General features: G+C 49.2%; 1 protein-coding gene across 2 annotated transcripts in view; it reads left to right on the top strand.

The window, feature by feature from the left end:
- LOC112238597 (protein jagged-1b) overlaps window positions 1-22,500 on the top strand; it is a 162,985-nt gene that overhangs the window by 104,970 nt on the left and 35,515 nt on the right. For both annotated transcript variants that reach the window (XM_042305797.1, XM_042305798.1), the window contains exons 16-20: window positions 3,049-3,162; window positions 3,565-3,678; window positions 11,299-11,415; window positions 13,428-13,455; window positions 21,783-21,868. In XM_042305797.1, coding sequence (XP_042161731.1) covers window positions 3,049-3,162; window positions 3,565-3,678; window positions 11,299-11,415; window positions 13,428-13,455; window positions 21,783-21,868 — 459 coding nt within the window. The remainder of the gene's footprint in view (window positions 1-3,048; window positions 3,163-3,564; window positions 3,679-11,298; window positions 11,416-13,427; window positions 13,456-21,782; window positions 21,869-22,500) is intronic.

Genomic DNA, 22,500 nt, shown 5'->3' with positions numbered 1-22,500 from the left:
CCTCCAGCAGGCCACAAATGTGCATGTGTCTGCTCAAACGGTCAGTAACAGACTCCATGAGTGTGGTATGAGGGCCCGACATCCACAGGTGGGGGTTGTGCTTACAGCCCAACACCGTGCAGGACGTTTGGCATTTGCCAGAGAACACCAAGATTGACAAATTCGCCACTGGCGCCCTGTGCTCTTCACAGATGAAAGCAGGTTCACACTGAGCACATGTGACAGACGTGACAGTCTGGAGACGCCGTGGAGAACGTTCTGCTGCCTGCAACATCCTCCAGCATGACTGGTTTGGCGGTGGGTCAGTCATGGTGTGGGGTGGCATTTCTTTGGGAGGCCGCACAGCCCTCCATGTGCTCGCCAGAGGTAGCCTGATTGCCATTAGGTACCGAGATGAGATCCTCAGACCCCTTGTGAGACCATATGCTGGTGTGGTTGGCCCTGGGTTCCTCCTAATGCAAGACAATGCTAGACCTCATGTGGCTGGAGTGTGTCAGCAGTTCCTGCAAAAGGAAGGCATTGATGCTATGGACTGGCCCGCCCGTCCCCCAGACCTGAATCCAATTGATCACATCTGGGACATCATGTCTCGCTCCATCCATCAATGCCACGTTGCACCACAGACTGTCCAGGAGTTGGCGGATGCTTTAGTCCAGGTCTGGGAGGAGATCCCTCAGGAGACCATCCGCCACCTCATCAGGAGCATGACCAGGCATTGTAGGGAGGTAATTCAGGCATGTGGAGGCCACACACACTACTGAGCCTCATTTGGACTTGTTTTAAGGACATTACATCAAAGTTGGATCAGCCTGTAGTGTGGATTTCCACTTTAATTTTGAGTGTGACTCCAAATCCAGACCTCCATGGGTTGATAAATTTTATTTCCATTGATAATTTGTGTGATTTTGTTGTCAGCACATTCAACTATGTAAAGAAAAAGTATTTAATAAGAATATTTCATTCATTCAGATCTAGGATGTGTTATTTTAGTGTTCCCTATATTTTTTTGAGCAGTGTATTTCAATGAGTAGATCACTACATGTAAATATGCCCTTTACGTAGAGCAGGGTTTACAAACTGGAGGCCCACGGTGCATACAGTAGAGCAGGGTTTACAAACTGGAGGCCCACGGTGCATACATAGAGCAGGGTTTCCCAGTTGGAGGCCCACGGACGTTAATTTTCTTGATGCTACCCTTCCCGTTAATGGGATAATTTTCGTCAGCAACCGCTGAATAGCATAGCGGTCAAATAATATTACTAAAAAATATTAATATTCATGAAATCACAAGTGCAATATTGCAAAACACAATTTAGCCTTTTGTTAATCCACCTGTCATCTCAGATTTGGAAATTCTGCTTTACAGCGAAAGCAATCCAAGCGTCTGTGTAAGTTTATCGATAATATAACATTACGTACACTAAGCATTAAGTAGCTAGGGCATGAAAATCAGAAAACCAATCAAATTAATCGTTTACCTTTGATGATCTTCGGATGTTTTCACTCACGAGACTCCCAGTTACACAACAAATGTTCCTTTTGTTCCATAAAGATGATTTTTATACCCAAAATAGCTCCGTTTGTTTGTTGCGTTATGTTCAGAAATCCACAGGAAAGAGCGGTCACGACAACGCAGACGTATATTCCAAATAATATCCATAAATGTCCACAGAAACATGTCAAAGTTTTTTATAATCAATACTCAGGTTGTTTTTAAAATATATATTCGATAATATATCAACGGAGTGTGTAGGTTTTTCAATAACTCCGGGAGAAGCAATGGCCGCTTTATTCTGTACCGCAAAACTCACTCTGACAGCCCCCACCTATCCACTTACACAATGTGATCTTTCACGCTCATTTTTCAAAATAAAAGCCTGAAACTATGTCTAAAGACTGTTGACACCATAGGGAAGCCATAGAAAAAGGAATCTGGTTGATATCCCTTTAAATGGAGGATAGGCATGCATAGGAACAGAGAGGTTTCGAAATAAGAGGCACTTCCTGATTGGATTTTCCTCAGGGTTTCGCCTGCAATATCAGTACTGATATACTCACAGACAATGTTTTTACAGTTTTGGAAACTTTATAGTGTTTTCTATCCTAATCTGACAATTATATGCATATTCTAGTTTCTGTGGCTGAGAAATAGGCAGTTTCAAATGGGTACGTTTTGTAGCCAAATATGAAAATACTGCCCCCTACACGCAAAAGGTTAAAACAGCAGTAAATTAGCTGCAACTGATACATTGTTAGTCTGTTTACTCCATAATAGAGAGATCGTATACACATTTAAGCCAGGTTTGAAATGTTATGTTTTAGTCAAATATTATATCTGTTTGCGATTCTTGCAGTCAATTTGCAAGATAATGTTCTGGCCCCCCGAAAATGATGTTCTGGCCCCCCGACCATCAGCTCCAGATAATATTGGCCTGTGGCTGAATCTAGTTAATGATCCCTGATGTGGAGGTGGTGATTTAACCTGACTGGTTTGACTCTGCCTGTCCTCTCTCTCGCTCTCCTCCTCCCCCTCCTGTCCCTCTCCTCCTCTCCCGTCCTGCCCCTCTCCTCCCCCTCCTCCTCTCCTCCTCCTCCCCCTCTCCCTCTCCCCCTCCCTCCTCTCCCCCTCCCTCCTCTCCCCTCTCCCCCTCCTCTCCCTCTCCTTCTCCCCCCTCCTCTCCTTCTCCCCCTCCTCTCTCCTCCTCCTCCTCCCCCTCCTGTCCCCTCTCCTCCTCCTCCTCCTCCCCCTCGTGTCCCTCTCCTCCGCCCCATCCTGCCCCTCCCTCCCCCTCCCCCTCCCCTCCCCCTCCTCCCTCCCCCTCCCCCCTCTCCTCCTCCCCCCTCTCCCTCTCCTCCTCCCCCCCCTCCTCTCCCTCTCCTTCTCCCCCTCCTCTACCTCTCCTTATCCCCCTCCTCTCCCCCTCCTCCTCCCCCTCTCCCTCTCTCCTCCCTCCCTCCTCCCTCCCTCCTCCTCCTCTCCCTCTCCTCCTCCCTCCTCTCCCCATCTTCCTCCCTCCTCCTCCTCCTCCTTCTCCTCCTCTCCTACAGATATAGATGACTGCAGCACTAGTCCATGTCATAATGGAGGAACATGTCGAGACCTGGTGACTGATTTCTTCTGTGAGTGTATGAACGGCTGGAAGGGGAAGACCTGCCACTCCCGTAAGGACACAGTCTCTCCCCGCCCATTCTTTCTGTTCTACAAACACCCGAGCACATTTCTATTTGTTATTTTTTTATTTCACCTTTATTTAACCAGGGAGGCCAGTTACACATGGAATAAACAAACGTACAGTCAATAACACAATAGGAAAAATCTATATACAGTGTGTGCAAATGGAGTAAGGAGGTAAGGCAATAAATAGGCCAATAGTTGTGAAGTAATTACAATTTAGCAAATTAACACTGGAGTGATAGATGAAGATGTGTAATTAGAGATACTGGGGTGCAGAAGAGCAGAAACACAAAACGTGCTGATGGGTGGAGGTATTCACCCAGGTGTGTGTGTGTACTGTATATGTGTGTGTTATGAAAGCTTGGTTTTAATCATGTGTGTGTCTCCAGGTGAGAGCCAGTGTGACGAGGTTAACTGTAACAACGGAGGGACATGTCATGATGAGGGAGACACCTTCCAGTGCAAGTGTTCCCCTGGATGGGAGGGGGCTACGTGTAATATAGGTGAGTTAGTCTGGGTGGGAGGGGCTACCTGTAATATAGGTGAGTTAGTCTGGGTGGGAGGGAGGGGGCTACCTGTAATATAGGTGAGTTAGTCTGGGTGGGAGGGGCTACCTGTAATATAGGTGAGTTAGTCTGGGTGGGAGGGAGGGGGCTACCTGTAATATAGGTGAGTTAGTCTGGGTGGGAGGGAGGGGCTAACTGTAATATAGGTGAGTTAGTCTGGGATGGGAGGGGCTACCTGTAATATAGGTGAGTTAGTCTGGGTGGGAGGGGCTACCTGTAAAATAGGTGAGTTAGTCTGGGTGGGAGGGGGCTACCTGTAATATAGGTGAGTTAGTCTGGATGGGAGGGGCTACCTGTAATATAGGTGAGTTAGTCTGGGTGGGAGGGAGGGGGCTACCTGTAATATAGGTGAGTTAGTCTGGGTGGGGGAGGGGCTACCTGTAATATAGGTGAGTTAGTCTGGGTGGGAGGGAGGGGCTACCTGTAATATAGGTGAGTTAGTCTGGGTGGGAGGGAGGGGCTACCTGTAATATAGGTGAGTTAGTCTGGATGGGGGAGGGGCTACCTGTAATATAGGTGAGTTAGTCTGGGTGGGAGGGGCTACCTGTAATATAGGTGAGTTAGTCTGGGTGGGAGGGGGCTACCTGTAATATAGGTGAGTTAGTCTGGGTGGGAGGGATCTACCTGTAATATAGGTGAGTTAGTCTGGGTGGGCGAGGGGCTACCTGTAATATAGGTGAGTTAGTCTGGGTGGGAGGGAGGGAGGGGGCTACCTGTAATATAGGTGAGTTAGTCTGGGTGGGGGAAGGGGGCTACCTGTAATATAGGTGAGTTAGTCTGGGTGGGAGGTAGGGGCTACCTGTAATATAGGTGAGTTAGTCTGGGTGGGAGGGAGAGGGCTACCTGTAATATAGGTGAGTTAGTCTGGGTGGGTGGGAGGGGCGACCTGTAATATAGGTGAGTTAGTCTGGGTGGGGGGAGGGGCTACCTGTAATATAGGTGAGTTAGTCTGGGTGGGAGGGAGGGGGCTACCTGCAATATAGGTGAGTTAGTCTGGGTGGGAGGGAGGGGGCTACCTGTAATATAGGTGAGTTAGTCTGGGTGGGAGGGGCTACCTGTAATATAGGTGAGTTAGTCTGGGTGGGAGGGGCCTACTTGTAATATAGGTGAGTTAGTCTGGGTGGGAGGGAGGGGCTACCTGTAATATAGGTGAGTTAGTCTGGGTGGGAGGGGCTACCTGTAATATAGGTGAGTTAGTCTGGGTGGGAGGGAGGGGGCTACCTGTAATATAGGTGAGTTAGTCTGGGTGGGAGGGAGGGGCTACCTGTAATATAGGTGAGTTAGTCTGGATGGGAGGGGCTACCTGTAATATAGGTGAGTTAGTCTGGGTGGGAGGGGCTACCTGTAATATAGGTGAGTTAGTCTGGGTGGGAGGGGCTACCTGTAATATAGGTGAGTTAGTCTGGGTGGGAGGGGCTACCTGTAATATAGGTGAGTTAGTCTGGGTGGGTGGGAGGGGGCTACCTGTAATATAGGTGAGTTAGTCTGGGTGGGAGGGAGGGAGGGGGCTACCTGTAATATAGGTGAGTTAGTCTGGGTGGGGGGAGGGGCTACCTGTAATATAGGTGAGTTAGTCTGGGTGGGAGGTAGGGGCTACCTGTAATATAGGTGAGTTAGTCTGGGTGGGAGGGAGAGGGCTACCTGTAATATAGGTGAGTTAGTCTGGGTGGGTGGGAGGGGCGACCTGTAATATAGGTGAGTTAGTCTGGGTGGGGGGAGGGGCTACCTGTAATATAGGTGAGTTAGTCTGGGTGGGAGGGAGGGGGCTACCTGCAATATAGGTGAGTTAGTCTGGGTGGGTGGGGGGGGCTACCTGTAATATAGGTGAGTTAGTCTGGGTGGGAGGGGCTACCTGTAATATAGGTGAGTTAGTCTGGGTGGGAGGGGCCTACCTGTAATATAGGTGAGTTAGTCTGGGTGGGTGGGAGGGGCTACCTGTAATATAGGTGAGTTAGTCTGGGTGGGAGGGGCTACCTGTAATATAGGTGAGTTAGTCTGGGTGGGAGGGAGGGGGCTACCTGTAATATAGGTGAGTTAGTCTGGGTGGGAGGGAGGGGCTACCTGTAATATAGGTGAGTTAGTCTGGATGGGAGGGGCTACCTGTAATATAGGTGAGTTAGTCTGGGTGGGAGGGGCTACCTGTAATATAGGTGAGTTAGTCTGGGTGGGAGGGGCTACCTGTAATATAGGTGAGTTAGTCTGGGTGGGAGGGAGGGAGGGGCTACCTGTAATATAGGTGAGTTAGTCTGGGTGGGAGGGAGGGGCTGCCTGTAATATAGGTGAGTTAGTCTGGGGAGGGAGGGGCTACCTGTAATATAGGTGAGTTAGTCTGGGTGGGAGGGAGAGGGCTACCTGTAATATAGGTGAGTTAGTCTGGGTGGGTGGGAGGGAGGGGGCGACCTGTAATATAGGTGAGTTAGTCTGGGTGGTGGGAGGGGCTACCTGTAATATAGGTGAGTTAGTCTGGGTGGGAGGGAGGGGGCTACCTGTAATATAGGTGAGTTAGTCTGGGTGGGAGGGAGGGGCTACCTGTAATATAGGTGAGTTAGTCTGGGTGGGGGAGGGGCTACCTGTAATATAGGTGAGTTAGTCTGGGTGGGAGGGGCTACCTGTAATATAGGTGAGTTAGTCTGGGTGGGAGGGGCTACCTGTAAAATAGGTGAGTTAGTCTGGGTGGGGGGGGCTACCTGTAATATAGGTGAGTTAGTCTGGATGGGAGGGGCTACCTGTAATATAGGTGAGTTAGTCTGGGTGGGAGGGGCTACCTGTAATATAGGTGAGTTAGTCTGGGTGGGAGGGGCTACCTGTAATATAGGTGAGTTAGTCTGGGTGGGGGAGGGGCTACCTGTAATATAGGTGAGTTAGTCTGGATGGGAGGGGCTACCTGTAAAATAGGTGAGTTAGTCTGGGTGGGAGGGGCTACCTGTAATATAGGTGAGTTAGTCTGGGTGGGAGGGGCTACCTGTAATATAGGTGAGTTAGTCTGGGTGGGAGGGAGGGGCTACCTGTAATATAGGTGAGTTAGTCTGGGTGGGTGGAGGGGGCTACCTGTAATATAGGTGAGTTAGTCTGGATGGGAGGGGCTACCTGTAATATAGGTGAGTTAGTCTGGGTGGGAGGGGGGCTACCTGTAAAATAGGTGAGTTAGTCTGGGTGGGAGGGGCTACCTGTAATATAGGTGAGTTAGTCTGGGTGGGGGGGAGGGGGCTACCTGTAATATAGGTGAGTTAGTCTGGGTGGGAGGGGCTACCTGTAATATAGGTGAGTTAGTCTGGGTGGGAGGGAGGGGCTACCTGTAATATAGGTGAGTTAGTCTGGGTGGGAGGGAGGGGCTACCTGTAATATAGGTGAGTTAGTCTGGATGGGAGGGGCTACCTGTAATATAGGTGAGTTAGTCTGGGTGGGAGGGGCTACCTGTAATATAGGTGAGTTAGTCTGGGTGGGAGGGGCTACCTGTAATATAGGTGAGTTAGTCTGGGTGGAGGAGGGCTACCTGTAATATAGGTGAGTTAGTCTGGGTGGGAGGGGGGGCTACCTGTAATATAGGTGAGTTAGTCTGGGTGGGAGGGAGGGGGCTACCTGTAATATAGGTGAGTTAGTCTGGGTGGGGGGAGGGGGCTACCTGTAATATAGGTGAGTTAGTCTGGGTGGGAGGGAGGGGCTACCTGTAATATAGGTGAGTTAGTCTGGGTGGGAGGGAGGGGCTACCTGTAATATAGGTGAGTTAGTCTGGGTGGGTGGGAGGGGCTACCTGTAATATAGGTGAGTTAGTCTGGGTGGGGGGAGGGGCTACCTGTAATATAGGTGAGTTAGTCTGGGTGGGAGGGAGGGGCTACCTGTAATATAGGTGAGTTAGTCTGGGTGGGTGGGAGGGGCTACCTGTAATATAGGTGAGTTAGTCTGGGTGGGAGGGAGGGGCTACCTGTAATATAGGTGAGTTAGTCTGGGTGGGAGGGGCCTACCTGTAATATAGGTGAGTTAGTCTGGGTGGGTGGGAGGGGGCTACCTGTAATATAGGTGAGTTAGTCTGGGTGGGAGGGGCTACCTGTAATATAGGTGAGTTAGTCTGGGTGGGAGGGAGGGGCTACCTGTAATATAGGTGAGTTAGTCTGGGTGGGAGGGAGGGGCTACCTGTAATATAGGTGAGTTAGTCTGGATGGGAGGGCCTACCTGTAATATAGGTGAGTTAGTCTGGGTGGGAGGGGCTACCTGTAATATAGGTGAGTTAGTCTGGGTGGGAGGGGCTACCTGTAATATAGGTGAGTTAGTCTGGGTGGGAGGGGGGGGGGCTACCTGTAATATAGGTGAGTTAGTCTGGGTGGGGAGGGGCTGCCTGTAATATAGGTGAGTTAGTCTGGGTGGGAGGGGCTACCTGTAATATAGGTGAGTTAGTCTGGGTGGGAGGGAGAGGGCTACCTGTAATATAGGTGAGTTAGTCTGGGTGGGTGGGAGGGGCGACCTGTAATATAGGTGAGTTAGTCTGGGTGGGAGGGAGGGGCTACCTGTAATATAGGTGAGTTAGTCTGGGTGGGAGGGAGGGGCTACCTGTAATATAGGTGAGTTAGTCTGGGTGGGGAGGGGCTACCTGTAATATAGGTGAGTTAGTCTGGGTGGGAGGGAGGGGCTACCTGTAATATAGGTGAGTTAGTCTGGGTGGGTGGGAGGGAGTTACCTGTAATATAGGTGAGTTAGTCTGGGGTGGGGGAGGGGCTACCTGTAATATAGGTGAGTTAGTCTGGGTGGGAGGGAGGGGCTACCTGTAATATAGGTGAGTTAGTCTGGGTGGGAGGGAGGGGCTACCTGTAATATAGGTGAGTTAGTCTGGGTGGGAGGGGCTACCTGTAATATAGGTGAGTTAGTCTGGGTGGGAGGGGCTACCTGTAAAATAGGTGAGTTAGTCTGGGTGGGAGGGGGCTACCTGTAATATAGGTGAGTTAGTCTGGGTGGGAGGGGGGCTACCTGTAATATAGGTGAGTTAGTCTGGGTGGGAGGGAGGGGCTACCTGTAATATAGGTGAGTTAGTCTGGGTGGGAGGGGCTACCTGTAATATAGGTGAGTTAGTCTGGGTGGGAGGGAGGGGCTACCTGTAATATAGGTGAGTTAGTCTGGGTGGGAGGGAGGGGCTACCTGTAATATAGGTGAGTTAGTCTGGATGGGAGGGGCTACCTGTAATATAGGTGAGTTAGTCTGGGTGGGGGGAGGGGCTACCTGTAATATAGGTGAGTTAGTCTGGGTGGGAGGGGCTACCTGTAATATAGGTGAGTTAGTCTGGGTGGGGAGGGGGCTACCTGTAATATAGGTGAGTTAGTCTGGGTGGGAGGGAGGGAGGGGGCTACCTGTAATATAGGTGAGTTAGTCTGGGTGGGGGGAAGGGGCTACCTGTAATATAGGTGAGTTAGTCTGGGTGGGAGGGAGAGGGCTACCCTGTAATATAGGTGAGTTAGTCTGGGTGGGTGGGAGGGGCTACCTGTAATATAGGTGAGTTAGTCTGGGTGGGTGGGAGGGGCTACCTGTAATATAGGTGAGTTAGTCTGGGTGGGAGGGGCCTACCTGTAATATAGGTGAGTTAGTCTGGGTGGGTGGGAGGGGCTACCTGTAATATAGGTGAGTTAGTCTGGGTGGGAGGGGCTACCTGTAATATAGGTGAGTTAGTCTGGGTGGGAGGGGAGGGGCTACCTGTAATATAGGTGAGTTAGTCTGGGTGGGAGGGAGGGGCTACCTGTAATATAGGTGAGTTAGTCTGGATGGGAGGGGCTACCTGTAATATAGGTGAGTTAGTCTGGGTGGGAGGGGCTACCTGTAATATAGGTGAGTTAGTCTGGGTGGGAGGGGGCTACCTGTAATATAGGTGAGTTAGTCTGGGTGGGAGGGGGCTACCTGTAATATAGGTGAGTTAGTCTGGGTGGGAGGGAGGGAGGGGCTACCTGTAATGTAATATAGGTGAGTTAGTCTGGGTGGGAGGAGGGGCTGCCTGTAAAATAGGTGAGTTAGTCTGGGAGGGAGGGGCTACCTGTAATATAGGTGAGTTAGTCTGGGTGGGAGGGAGGGGCTACCTGTAATATAGGTGAGTTAGTCTGGGTGGGTGGGAGGGGCGACCTGTAATATAGGTGAGTTAGTCTGGGTGGGTGGGAGGGGCTACCTGTAATATAGGTGAGTTAGTCTGGGTGGGAGGGAGGGGGCTACCTGCAATATAGGTCAGTTAGTCTGGGTGGGTGGGAGGGGCTACCTGTAATATGGTGAGTTAGTCTGGGTGGGAGGGGCTACCTGTAATATAGGTGAGTTAGTCTGGGTGGGAGGGGCTACCTGTAATATAGGTGAGTTAGTCTGGGTGGGAGGGGCTACCTGTAATATAGGTGAGTTAGTCTGGGTGGGAGGGAGGGGCTACCTGTAATATAGGTGAGTTAGTCTGGGTGGGAGGGAGGGGCTACCTGTAATATAGGTGAGTTAGTCTGGGTGGGAGGGGCTACCTGTAATATAGGTGAGTTAGTCTGGGTGGGAGGGAGGGGCTACCTGTAATATAGGTGAGTTAGTCTGGGTGGGAGGGGCTACCTGTAATATAGGTGAGTTAGTCTGGGTGGGAGGGAGGGAGGGGCTACCTGTAATATAGGTGAGTTAGTCTGGGTGGGAGGGAGGGGCTGCCTGTAATATAGGTGAGTTAGTCTGGATGGGAGGGGCTACCTGTAATATAGGTGAGTTAGTCTGGGTGGGAGGGAGGGGCTACCTGTAATATAGGTGAGTTAGTCTGGGTGGGAGGGGGGAGGGGCTACCTGTAATGTAATATAGGTGAGTTAGTCTGGGTGGGTGGGAGGGGCGACCTGTAATATAGGTGAGTTAGTCTGGGTGGGTGGGAGGGGCTACCTGTAATATAGGTGAGTTAGTCTGGGTGGGAGGGAGGGGCTACCTGCAATATAGGTGAGTTAGTCTGGGTGGGTGGGAGGGGCTACCTGTAATATAGGTGAGTTAGTCTGGGTGGGTGGGAGGGGCTACCTGTAATATGGGTGAGTTAGTCTGGGTGGGAGGGGCTACCTGTAATATAGGTGAGTTAGTCTGGGTGGGAGGGGCCTACCTGTAATATAGGTGAGTAAGTCTGGGTGGGTGGGAGGGGCTACCTGCAATATAGGTGAGTTAGTCTGGGTGGGGGGAGTGGCTACCTGTAATATAGGTGAGTAAGTCTGGGTGGGAGGGGCCTACCTGTAATATAGGTGAGTAAGTCTGGGTGGGGGGAGGGGGCTACCTGTAATATAGGTGAGTTAGTCTGGGTGGGGGAGGGGCGACCTGTAATATAGGTGAGTTAGTCTGGGTGAGGGAGGGGCGACCTGTAATATAGGTGAGTTAGTCTGGGAGGGAGGGGCTACCTGTAATATAGCTGTGTTAGTCCCCTCCTCCCTCCCCTGGCTCTAGACCAATAGGCACTAACCAGGCTGTTAGGATTTTATTTCAACTCATCTAATAGGACACACTTGCTTTCGCTTCTTTGTTGCACAATGTTTTTAAACGTTTAGCTGAATTTGACCCAGATGAACTAATGCTACTGACTCACCTCTCATCCTCCTCTAGCTAAGAACAGCAGCTGTCTTCCTAACCCCTGTCAGTACGGGGGAACATGTGTGACCATTGGGGACTCCTTCACCTGCGTCTGCAAGGAGGGCTGGGAGGGAGACACCTGTAAACAGAGTGGGTATACAACACAGGTCTTCTGTCCTACCTGTTCTATCACTCCCTGTGTTCCCTGCTTAGAGGAAGATGGCCTTGAGAATGGGGGAGGGGTGGGGCTTAAGGTTGGGGATGGGGGAGGGGGCATTATTGTTGTGGATGAGGGAGGGGGGGCCTTAACTCTCGCATTTTGAAATAAATGTACACGTTATTCAATAATTGAATCCAAACTGTTGGTCATCAACGGGCGTAATCGTCGTCTGCGTGGCCACGTCGCTCAAATACAACTTGGTTCTATTTATTACCCTTGATCGCGCTGCAAGTCCCGTCTCTCTCATCTCCTTATTGGTTTTTAGGAGCATATACCCACATGGGTGATTGAAAGATGAACTGTCCACACTCCAGTCCAGTTGGTGGTTGTAATGCACCTTAAAGTTGGTTGCCAACCACCATATAGGAGCAGGGTTCTGGACGGGGGAGGAGCAGGGTTCTGAATGGGGGGGGCAGGATTCTGGATGGGGGGAGCAGGGTTCTGGATGGGGGGGAGCAGGGTTCTGAATGGGGAGGCAGGATTCTGGATGGGGGGAGCAGGGTTCTGGATGGGGGAGGAGCAGGATTCTGGATGGGGAGGAGCAGGGTTCTGGATGGGGGAGGTAGGGTTCTGGATGGGGGGAGGATGGGGGGCGTGGGTGGATGGGGGGGGTAGGGCGGGGTGTATGGGGGTAGGGGCGTGGGTGTATGGGGGTAGGGGCAGGGTGTATGGGGATAGGGCGTGGGTGTATGGGGGTAGGGGCGGGGTGTGTGGGGGTAGGGGCAGGGGTGTATGGGGATAGGGGCAGGGGTGTATGGGGATAGGGGCGGGATGTATGGGGATAGGGGCGTTGGTGTATGGGGATAGGGGCGTTGGTGTATGGGGATAGGGCGGGGTGTGTGGGGATAGGGGCGTAGGGGTGTATGGGGATAGGGGCGGGGTGTATGGGGATAGGGGCGGGGTGTATGGGGATAGGGGCGGGGTGTATGGGGATAGGGGCGGGGTGTATGGGGATAGGGGCGGGGGTGTATGGGGATAGGGCGGGGGTGTATGGGGATAGGGCGGGGGTGTATGGAGATAGGGGGGGGGGTGTATGGGGATAGGGCGTGGGTGTATGGGGGTAGGGGCGGGGGTGTGTGGGGATAGGGGCGTGGGTGTATGGGGATAGGGGCGGGGTGTATGGGGATAGGGCGGGGGTGTATGGGGGTAGGGCGGGGGTGTATGGGGGATAGGGGCGTGGGTGTATGGGGATAGGGGCGTGGGTGTATGGGGATAGGGCGGGGGTGTATGGGGATAGGGGCGGGGGTGTATGGGGGTAGGGGCGGGGTGTGTGGGGGTAGGGGCGTGGGTGTATGGGGTGTGAGCAGGGGTGTGGGGGTATAAGCAGGGGGTGTATGGGGGTATAAGCGGGGGGTGTGTGGGGGTATAAGCGGGGGTGTAGGCCCTGCTCCTTGTTAGCAGGGCAAGAGGCCACGGTGTTTAATAACCCAGGCCGTGTGGCGCCAAACATGACAAGACAGCACGCTAACACAACCTCTGGACACTCATGTCTCTCTCTGTCTCTGTCTGTCTATCTCTCTTTCGCTGTCTCCCTCTCTCTCTCTCTGTCTCTCTCTCTCTCTCTGTCTCTCTCTCTGTCTCTCTCTCTGTCTCTCTCTCTCTCTCTCTCTCTCTCTCTCTCTCTGTCTCTCTCTCTCTGTCTCTCTCTCTCTCTCTCTCTCTCTCTCTCTCTGTCTCTCTCTCTCTGTCTCTCTCTCTCTCTCTGTCTCTCTCTGTCTCTCTCTCTCTCTGTCTCTCTCTGTCTCTCTCTCTCTCTCTGTCTCTCTGTCTCTCTCTCTGTCTCTCTGTCTCTCTCTCTGTCTCTCTCTGTCTCTCTCTCGCTCTCTCTCGCTCTCTCGCTCTCTCCCTCTCTCCCTCTCTCCCTCTCTCTCTCTCTCTCTCTCTCTCTCTCTCTCCCTCTCTCCACATGCGTGTGAAAATAACTCCTCTCTCTTTTTTCCAGATACCAACGACTGTAATCCCCACCCATGGTAAGTGGAACACATTTCAGACAAGACAGATCAGAACAAGGTGTTCCTCTACTTTGCACCATACCAAATATTTAAACATTTTCTATAGTCTGCCAGATGGGTGGGTTCTGGCCCAGATATATTATTTCAAATGATGCCGAATAGTATTTGAACCCAGGTTTATTCTGCAGTCTGTAATGAAGTTTCTCACATGCAGGTTCTCTCTCTGTCTGTCTGTCTCTCTCTTTCTGACCAGAACATTTGAGTTCTGCATCCAAGATGGCACCCTATTCCCTTTACAGACTATAATGGTTAGGAAGGAGGACACAGACTATAATGGTTAGGAAGGAGGACACATACTATAATGGTTAGGAATGACACAGACTATAGTGGTTAGGAAGGACACAGACTATAATGGTTAGGAGGGAGGACACAGACTATAATGGTTAGGAAGGACACAGACTATAATGGTTAGGAGGGAGGACACAGACTATAATGGTTAGGAAGGAGGACACATACTATAATGGTTAGGAATGACACAGACTATAGTGGTTAGGAAGGACACAGACTATAATGGTTAGGAAGGAGGACACAGACTATAATGATTAGGAGGGAGGACACAGACTATAATGGTTAGGAAGGAGGACACATACTATAATGGTTAGGAAGGAGGACACAGACTATAATGGTTAGGAAGGAGGACAAAGACTATAATGGTTAGGAAGGAGGACACATACTATAATGGTTAGGAAGGAGGACACAGACTATAATGGTTAGGAAGGAGGACACAGACTATAATGGTTAGGAAGGAGGACACATACTATAATGGTTAGGAAGGAGGACACAGACTATAATGGTTAGGAAGGAGGACAAAGACTATAATGGTTAGGAAGGAGGACACATACTATAATGGTTAGGAAGGAGGACACAGACTATAATGGTTAGGAAGGAGGACACAGACTATAATGGTTAGGAAGGAGGACAAAGACTATAATGGTTTGGAAGGAAACAGACTATATTGGTTAGGAAGGACACAGACTATAATGATTAGGAAGGAGGACACAGACTATAGTGGTTAGGAAGGACACAGACTATACTGGTTAGGAAGGAGGACACATACTATAATGGTTAGGAAGGACACAGACTATAGTGTTTAAAAAAAAATTTAAAAAATGTATATGATTTTTTTTTATTTCACCTTTATTTAACCAGGTAAGCTAGTTGAGAACAAGTTCTCATTTACAACTGCGACCTGGCCAAGATAAAGCATAGCAGTGTGAACAGACAACACAGAGTTACACATGGAGTAAACAATTAACAAGTCAATAACACAGTAGAAAAAAAGAGAGTCTATATACATTGTGTGCAAAAGGCATGAGGAGGTAGGCGAATAATTACAATTTTGCAGATTAACACTGGAGTGATAAATGATCAGATGGTCATGTACAGGTAGAGATATTGGTGTGCAAAAGAGCATAAAAGTAAATAAATAAAAACAGTATGGAGATGAGGTAGGTACAATTGGGTGGGCTTTTTACCGATAGACTATGTACAGCTGCAGCGATCGGTTAGCTGCTCAGATAGCAGATGTTTGAAGTTGGTGAGGGAGATAAAATCTCCAACTTCAGCGATATTTGCAATTCGTTCCAGTCACAGGCAGCAGAGAACTGGAATGAAAGGCGGCCAAATGAGGTGTTGGCTTTAGGGATGATCAGTGAGATACACCTGCTGGAGCGCGTGCTACGGGTGCGTGTTGCCATCGTGACCAGTGAACTGAGATAAGGCGGAGCTTTACCTAGCATGGACTTGTAGATGACCTGGAGCCAGTGGGTCTGGCGACAAATATGTAGCGAGGGCCAGCCGACTAGAGCATACAAGTCGCAGTGGTGGGTGGTAGAAGGTGCTTTAGTAACAAAACGGATGGCACTGTGATAAACTGCATTCAGTTTGCTGAGTAGAGTATTGGAAGCTATTTTGTAGATGACATCGCCGAAGTCGAGGATCGGTAGGATAGTCAGTTTTACTAGGGTAAGTTTGGCGACGTGAGTGAAGGAGGCTTTGTTGCGGAATAGAAAGCCGACTCTTGATTTGATTTTCGATTGGAGATGTTTGATATGAGTCTGGAAGGAGAGTTTACAGTCTAGCCAGACACCTAGGTACTTATAGATGTCCACATATTCTAGGTCGGAACCATCCAGGGTGGTGATGCTAGTCAGGCGTGCAGGTGCAGGCAGCGAACGGTTGAAAACATTGCATTTGGTTTTACCAGCGTTTAAGAGCAGTTGGAGGCCACGGAAGGAGTGTTGTATGGCATTGAAGCTCGTTTGGAGGTTAGATAGCACAGTGTCCAAGGACGTGTCGGAAGTATACAGAATGGTGTCGTCTGCGTAGAGGTGGATCAGGGAACCGCCCGCAGCAAGAGCAACATCATTGATATATACAGAGAAAAGAGTCGGCCCGGGAATTGAACCCTGTGGCACCCCCATAGAGACTGCCGGGACCGGACAGCATGCCCTCCGATTTGACCCACTGAACTCTGTCTGCAAAGTAGTTGGTGAACCAGGCAAGGCAGTCATCAGAAAAACCGAGGCTACTGAGTCTGCCGATAAGAATAAGGTGATTGACAGAGTCGAAAGCCTTGGCAAGGTCGATGAAGATGGCTGCACAGTACTGTCTTTTATCGATGGCGGTTATGATATCGTTAGTACCTTGAGCGTGGCTGAGGTGCACCCGTGACCGGCTCGGAAACCAGATTGCACAGCGGAGATGGTACGGTGGGATTCGAGATGGTCAGTGACCTATTTGTTGACTTGGCTTTCGAAGACCTTAGAGAGGCAGGGCAGGATGGATATAGGTCTGTAACAGTTTGGGTCCAGGGTGTCTCCCCCTTTGAAGAGGGGGATGACTGCGGCAGCTTTCCAATCCTTCGGGAGGAAGGAGGACACAGACTATAATGGTTAGGAAGGAGGACACAGACTATAATGGTTAGGAAGGACACAGACTATAATAGTTAGGAAGGACACAGACTATAATAGTTAGGAAGGACACAGACTATAATGGTTAGGAAGGAGGACACAGACTATAGTGGTTAGGAAGGACACAGACTATAATGGTTAGGAAGGACACAGACTATAATGGTTAGGAAGGACACAGACTATAATGGTTAGGAAGGAGGACACAGACTATAATGGTTAGGAAGGAGGACACAGACTATAATTGTTAGGAAGGAGGACACAGACTATAATGGTTACGAAGGACACAGACTATAATGGTTAGGAAGGACACAGACTATAATGGTTAGGAAGGACACAGACTATAATGGTTAGGAAGGACACAGACTATAATGGTTTGGAAGGAGGACACAGACTATAATGGTTAGGAAGGAAGACACAGACTATAATGGTTAGGAAGGACACAGACTATAGTGGTTAGGAAGGACACAGACTATAGTGGTTAGGAAGGGCACAGACTATAGTGGTTAGGAAGGGCACAGACTATAGTGGTTAGGAAGGACACAGACTATAGTGGTTAGGAAGGACACAGACTATAATGGTTAGGAAGGGCACAGACTATAATGGTTAGGAAGGACACAGACTATAATGATTAGGAAGGAGGACACAGACTATAGTGGTTAGGAAGGAGGACACAGACTATAATGGTTAGGAAGGACACAGACTTTAATGGTTAGGAAGGACACAAACTATAATGGTTAGGAGGGAGGACACAGACTATAATGGTTAGGAATGAGGACGCAGACTATAATGATTAGGAGGGAGGACACAGACTATAGTGGTTAGGAAGGAGGACACAGACTATAATGGTTAGGAAGGACACAGACTTTAATGGTTAGGAAGGACACAAACTATAATGGTTAGGAGGGAGGACACAGACTATAATGGTTAGGAATGAGGACGCAGACTATAATGATTAGGAGGGAGGACACAGACTATAGTGGTTAGGAAGGAGGACACAGACTATAATGGTTAGGAAGGACACAGACTATAATGATTAGGAGGGAGGACACAGACTATAATAGTTAGGAAGGAGGACACAGACTATAATGGTTAGGAAGGACACAGACTATAATGGTTAGGAGGGAGGACACAGACTATAATGGTTAAGAAGGACACATACTATAATGGTTAGGAAGGACACAGACTATAGTGGTTAGGGAGGACACAGACTATAATGGTTAGGAAGGAGGACACAGACTATAATGGTTAGGAAGGACACAGACTATAATGGTTAGGAATGAGGACACAGACTATAGTGGTTAGGAAGGACACAGACTACAGTGGTTAGGAGGGAGGACACAGACTATAATGATTAGGAAGGAGGACACAGACTATAATGGTTAGGAAGGAGGACACAGACTATAATGATTAGGAGGGAGGACACAGACTATAGTGGTCAGGAAGGAGGACACAGACTATAATGGTTAGGAAGGACACAGACTATAATGGTTAGGAATGAGGACACAGACTATAGTGGTTAGGAAGGACACAGACTATAATGGTTAGGAAGGAGGACACAGACTATAATGATTAGGAAGGAGGACACAGACTATAATGGTTAGGAAGGAGGACACAGACTATAATGGTTAGGAGGGAGGACACAGACTATAATGGTTAGGAAGGACACAGACTATAATGGTTAGGAAGGACACAGACTATAATGGTTAGGAAGGAGGACACAGACTATAATGGTTAGGAAGGAGGACACAGACTATAGTGGTTAGGAAGGAGGACACAGACTATAATGGTTAGGGAAGGAGGACACAGACTATAATGGTTAGGAAGGACACAGACTATAATGGTTAGGAGGAGGACACAGACTATAATAGTTAGGAAGGAGGACACAGACTATAATGGTTAGGAAGGACACAGACTATAATGGTTAGGAGGGAGGACACAGACTATAATGGTTAAGAAGGACACAGACTATAAAGGTTAGGAAGGACACAGACTATAATGATTAGGAGGGAGGACACAGACTATAATAGTTAGGAAGGAGGACACAGACTATAATGGTTAGGAAGGACACAGACTATAATGGTTAGGAAGGACACCGACTATAATGGTTAGGAAGGACACAGACTATAATGGTTAGGAATGAGGACACAGACTATAATGATTAGGAAGGACACAGACTATAATAGTTAGGAAGGAGGACGCAGACTATAATGATTAGGAGGGAGGACACAGACTATAGTGGTCAGGAAGGAGGACACAGACTATAATGGTTAGGAAGGACACAGACTATAATGGTTAGGAATGAGGACACAGACTATAATGATTAGGAGGGAGGACACAGACTATAATAGTTAGGAAGGAGGACACAGACTATAATGGTTAGGAAGGACACAGACTATAATGGTTAGGAAGGACACAGACTATAATGGTTAGGAAGGAGGAGACAGACTATAGTGGTTAGGAAGGACACAGACTATAATGGTGAGGAAGGACACAGACTATAATGGTTAGGAATGAGGACACAGACTATAATGATTAGGAAGGACACAGACTATAATAGTTAGGAAGGAGGACGCAGACTATAATGATTAGGAGGGAGGACACAGACTATAGTGGTTAGGAAGGAGGACATAGACTATAGTGGTTAGGAAGGAGGACACAGACTATAATGAAAGAGCTGCAGAGGTTAGGAAGGACAGTCTCTCTCTCTGCCTCTCTCTCTTTCAGTCTCTCTCTGTCTCTCTCTTTCAGGCTCTCTCTGCCTCTCTCTCTTTCAGTCTCTCTCTGTCTCTCTCTTTCAGTCTCTCTCTCTGCCTCTCTCTCTTTCAGTCTCTCTCTCTTTCAGTCTCTCTCTGTCTCTCTCTTTCAGTCTCTCTCTGTCTCTCTCTTTCAGTCTCTCTCTGCCTCTCTCTCTTTCAGTCTCTCTCTGTCTCTCTCTTTCAGTCTCTCTCTGTCTCTCTCTTTCAGTCTCTCTCTCTGCCTCTCTCTCTTTCAGTCTCTCTCTGTCTCTCTCTTTCAGTCTCTCTCTCTGCCTCTCTCTCTTTCAGTCTCTCTCTGTCTCTCTCTCTTTCAGTCTCTCTCTGTCTCTCTCTTTCAGTCTCTCTCTGTCTCTCTCTCTTTCAGTCTCTCTCTGTCTCTCTCTTTCAGTCTCTCTCTCTGTCTCTCTCTTTCAGTCTCTCTCTGTCTCTCTCTCTTTCAGTCTCTCTCTGTCTCTCTCTTTCAGTCTCTCTCTCTGCCTCTCTCTCTTTCAGTCTCTCTCTGTCTCTCTCTTTCAGTCTCTCTCTGTCTCTCTCTGTCTCTCTCTCTTTCAGTCTCTCTCTGTCTCTCTCTTTCAGTCTCTCTCTGTCTCTCTCTTTCAGTCTTTCAGTCTTTCAGGTTATGGTATTACCGGTTATGGTATTACTGGTTAAGGTAGTACTGGTTATGGTATTACTGGTTATGGTAGTACTAGTTATGGTAGTACTGGTTATGGTATTACTGGTTATGGTAGTACTGGTTATGGTAGTACTGGTTATTGTAGTACTGGTTATGATATTACTGGTTATGGTAGTACTAGTTATGGTATTGCTGGTTATGGTATTACTGGTTATGGTAGTACTAGTTATGGTAGTACTGGTTATGGTAGTACTAGTTGTGGTAGTACTGGTTATGGTAGTACTGGTTATGGTAGTACTAGTTTTGGTAGTACTAGTTATTGTAGTACTGGTTATGGTAGTACTGGTTATGGTAGTACTGGTTATGATAGTACTAGTTATGGTAGTACTGGTTATGGTAGTACTGGTTATGGTAGTACTAGTTATGGTATTACTGGTTATGGTATTACTGGTTATGGTATTACTGGTTATGGTAGTACTAGTTATTGTAGTACTAGTTATGGTAGTACTGGTTATGGTAGTACTGGTTATGGTAGTACTAGTTATGGTAGTACTGGTTATGATAGTACTAGTTATGGTAGTACTGGTTATGGTAGTACTGGTTATGGTAGTACTAGTTATGGTATTACTGGTTATGGTATTACTGGTTATGGTATTACTGGTTATGGTAGTACTAGTTATTGTAGTACTAGTTATGGTAGTACTGGTTATGGCAGTACTGGTTATGGTAGTACTAGTTATGGTAGTACTGGTTATGGTATTACTAGTTATGGTATTACTAGTTCTGGTATTACTAGTTATGGTAGTACTGGTTATGGTAGTACTGTTTATGGTAGTACTGTTTATGGTAGTACTGTTTATGGTAGTACTGGTTATGGTAGTACTAGTTATTGTAGTACTAGTATGGTAGTACTGCTTATGGTTGTACTAGTTATTATAGTACTAGTTATGGTAGTACTAGTTATTGTAGTACTAGTTATGGTAGTACTGGTTATGGCAGTACTGGTTATGGTAGTACTAGTTATGGTAGTACTGGTTATGGTATTACTAGTTATGGTATTACTAGTTCTGGTATTACTAGTTATGGTAGTACTGGTTATGGTAGTACTGTTTATGGTAGTACTGTTTATGGTAGTACTGGTTATGGTAGTACTAGTTATTGTAGTACTAGTATGGTAGTACTGCTTATGGTTGTACTAGTTATTATAGTACTAGTTATGGTAGTACTAGTTATTGTAGTACTAGTTATGGTAGTACTGGTTATGGTAGTACTAGTTATTGTAGTACTTGTTCTGGTAGTACTGGTTCTGGTATTACTGGTTATGGTAGTACTAGTTATGGTAGTACTAGTCATGTTGGATATCGATATCCCCCTGCCCTTCCTAGTTTGATATATGTCCCAAATTGCTCCCTATTCCCTACATAGTACATTACTTTAGACCAGGGCCCATTGGGCTCTATGTAGAGGATAAGGGTGTCTTTTGGGACCTAGTCTGAGAGACTTCAGTTTGACCAAGATGTTTTGATGTTGTTATGAGACCGAACCCTCTCTCTCTCCGTCTCTCTCCCTCCTCTCCTCTCACCCCTCCTATCTCACTTCTCCTTTCTCACCCCTCCTCTTCTCTCCCCCTCCTCTCCTCTCCCCCTCCTATCGCACTTCTCTTTTCTCACCCCTCCTCCCCTCTCACCCCTTCTCTCCTCTCCTCCCCTCTCACCCCTCCTCTCCTCCCTCCTCTCCTCTCCTCTCTCTCTCCTCCCTCCTCCCCTCTCACCCCTTCTCTCCCCTCACCACTCCTCTCCTCTCCCCCTCCTATCTCACTTCTCTTTTCTCACCCCTCCTCCCCTCTCACCCCCCTCCCCTCTCACCCCTTCTCTCCTCTCCTCCCTCCTCCCCTCTCACCCCTCCTCCCCTCTCACCCCTCCTCTCCTCCCTCCTCCCCTCCCCTCCCTCCTCTCCTCTCCTCCCTCCTCTCCTCTCTCCTCTTCCTCTCCTCCTCTCCAGTTATAACAGTGGGACCTGTGTGGATGGTGATAACTGGTATCGATGTGAGTGCACTCCAGGGTTCGCTGGGCCAGACTGCAGGATCAGTACGTATTAACATGGACTCTCCCTCCTCACCCACCCACTCTGGCTGAGCCGTAAGTTAGTGACTGGGTCTGGGCTGGGGCCGAGGAGAAGGGACAGTCACTCTTTTGGGCGCTGGGTCACACACAGCCACACTGACGGTGATTACACGGCCAGGTCTCTGAGGCTCTGGGGCGCTCGGAGGCTCTGGGGCGCTCTGAGGCTCTGGGGGCGCTCTGAGGCTCTGGGGCGCTCTGAGGCGCTCTGGGGGCGCTCTGAGGCTCTGGGGGGGCGCTCGGAGGCTCTGGGGCGCTCGGAGGCTCTGGGGGCGCTCTGAGGCGCTCTGGGGGCGGAGGCTCTGAGGATCTGGGGGGGGCGCTCTGAGGCTCTGGGGCGCTCTGAGGATCTGGGGCGCTCTGAGGCTCTGGGGCTGGGGCGCTCTGAGGATCTGGGGCGCTCTGAGGCTCTGGGGGCTGGGCTCTGGGGCGCTCTGAGGCTCTGGGCGCTCTGAGGCTCGCTCTGAGGAGGCTCTGGGGCGCTCTGAGGCTCTGGGGCGCTCTGAGGCTCTGGGGCGCTCTGAGGCTCTGGGGCGCTCTGAGGAGGCTCTGGGGCGCTCTGAGGCTCTGGGGCGCTCTGAGGATCTGGGGCGCTCTGA

The sequence above is a fragment of the Oncorhynchus tshawytscha genome, linkage group LG25, assembly GCF_018296145.1.
Source record: "Oncorhynchus tshawytscha isolate Ot180627B linkage group LG25, Otsh_v2.0, whole genome shotgun sequence".
NCBI lineage: Eukaryota > Metazoa > Chordata > Actinopteri > Salmoniformes > Salmonidae > Oncorhynchus > Oncorhynchus tshawytscha.
The sequence above is the reverse complement of the archived record's forward strand: the minus strand, read 5'-3'. Positions and strand labels throughout refer to the sequence as shown.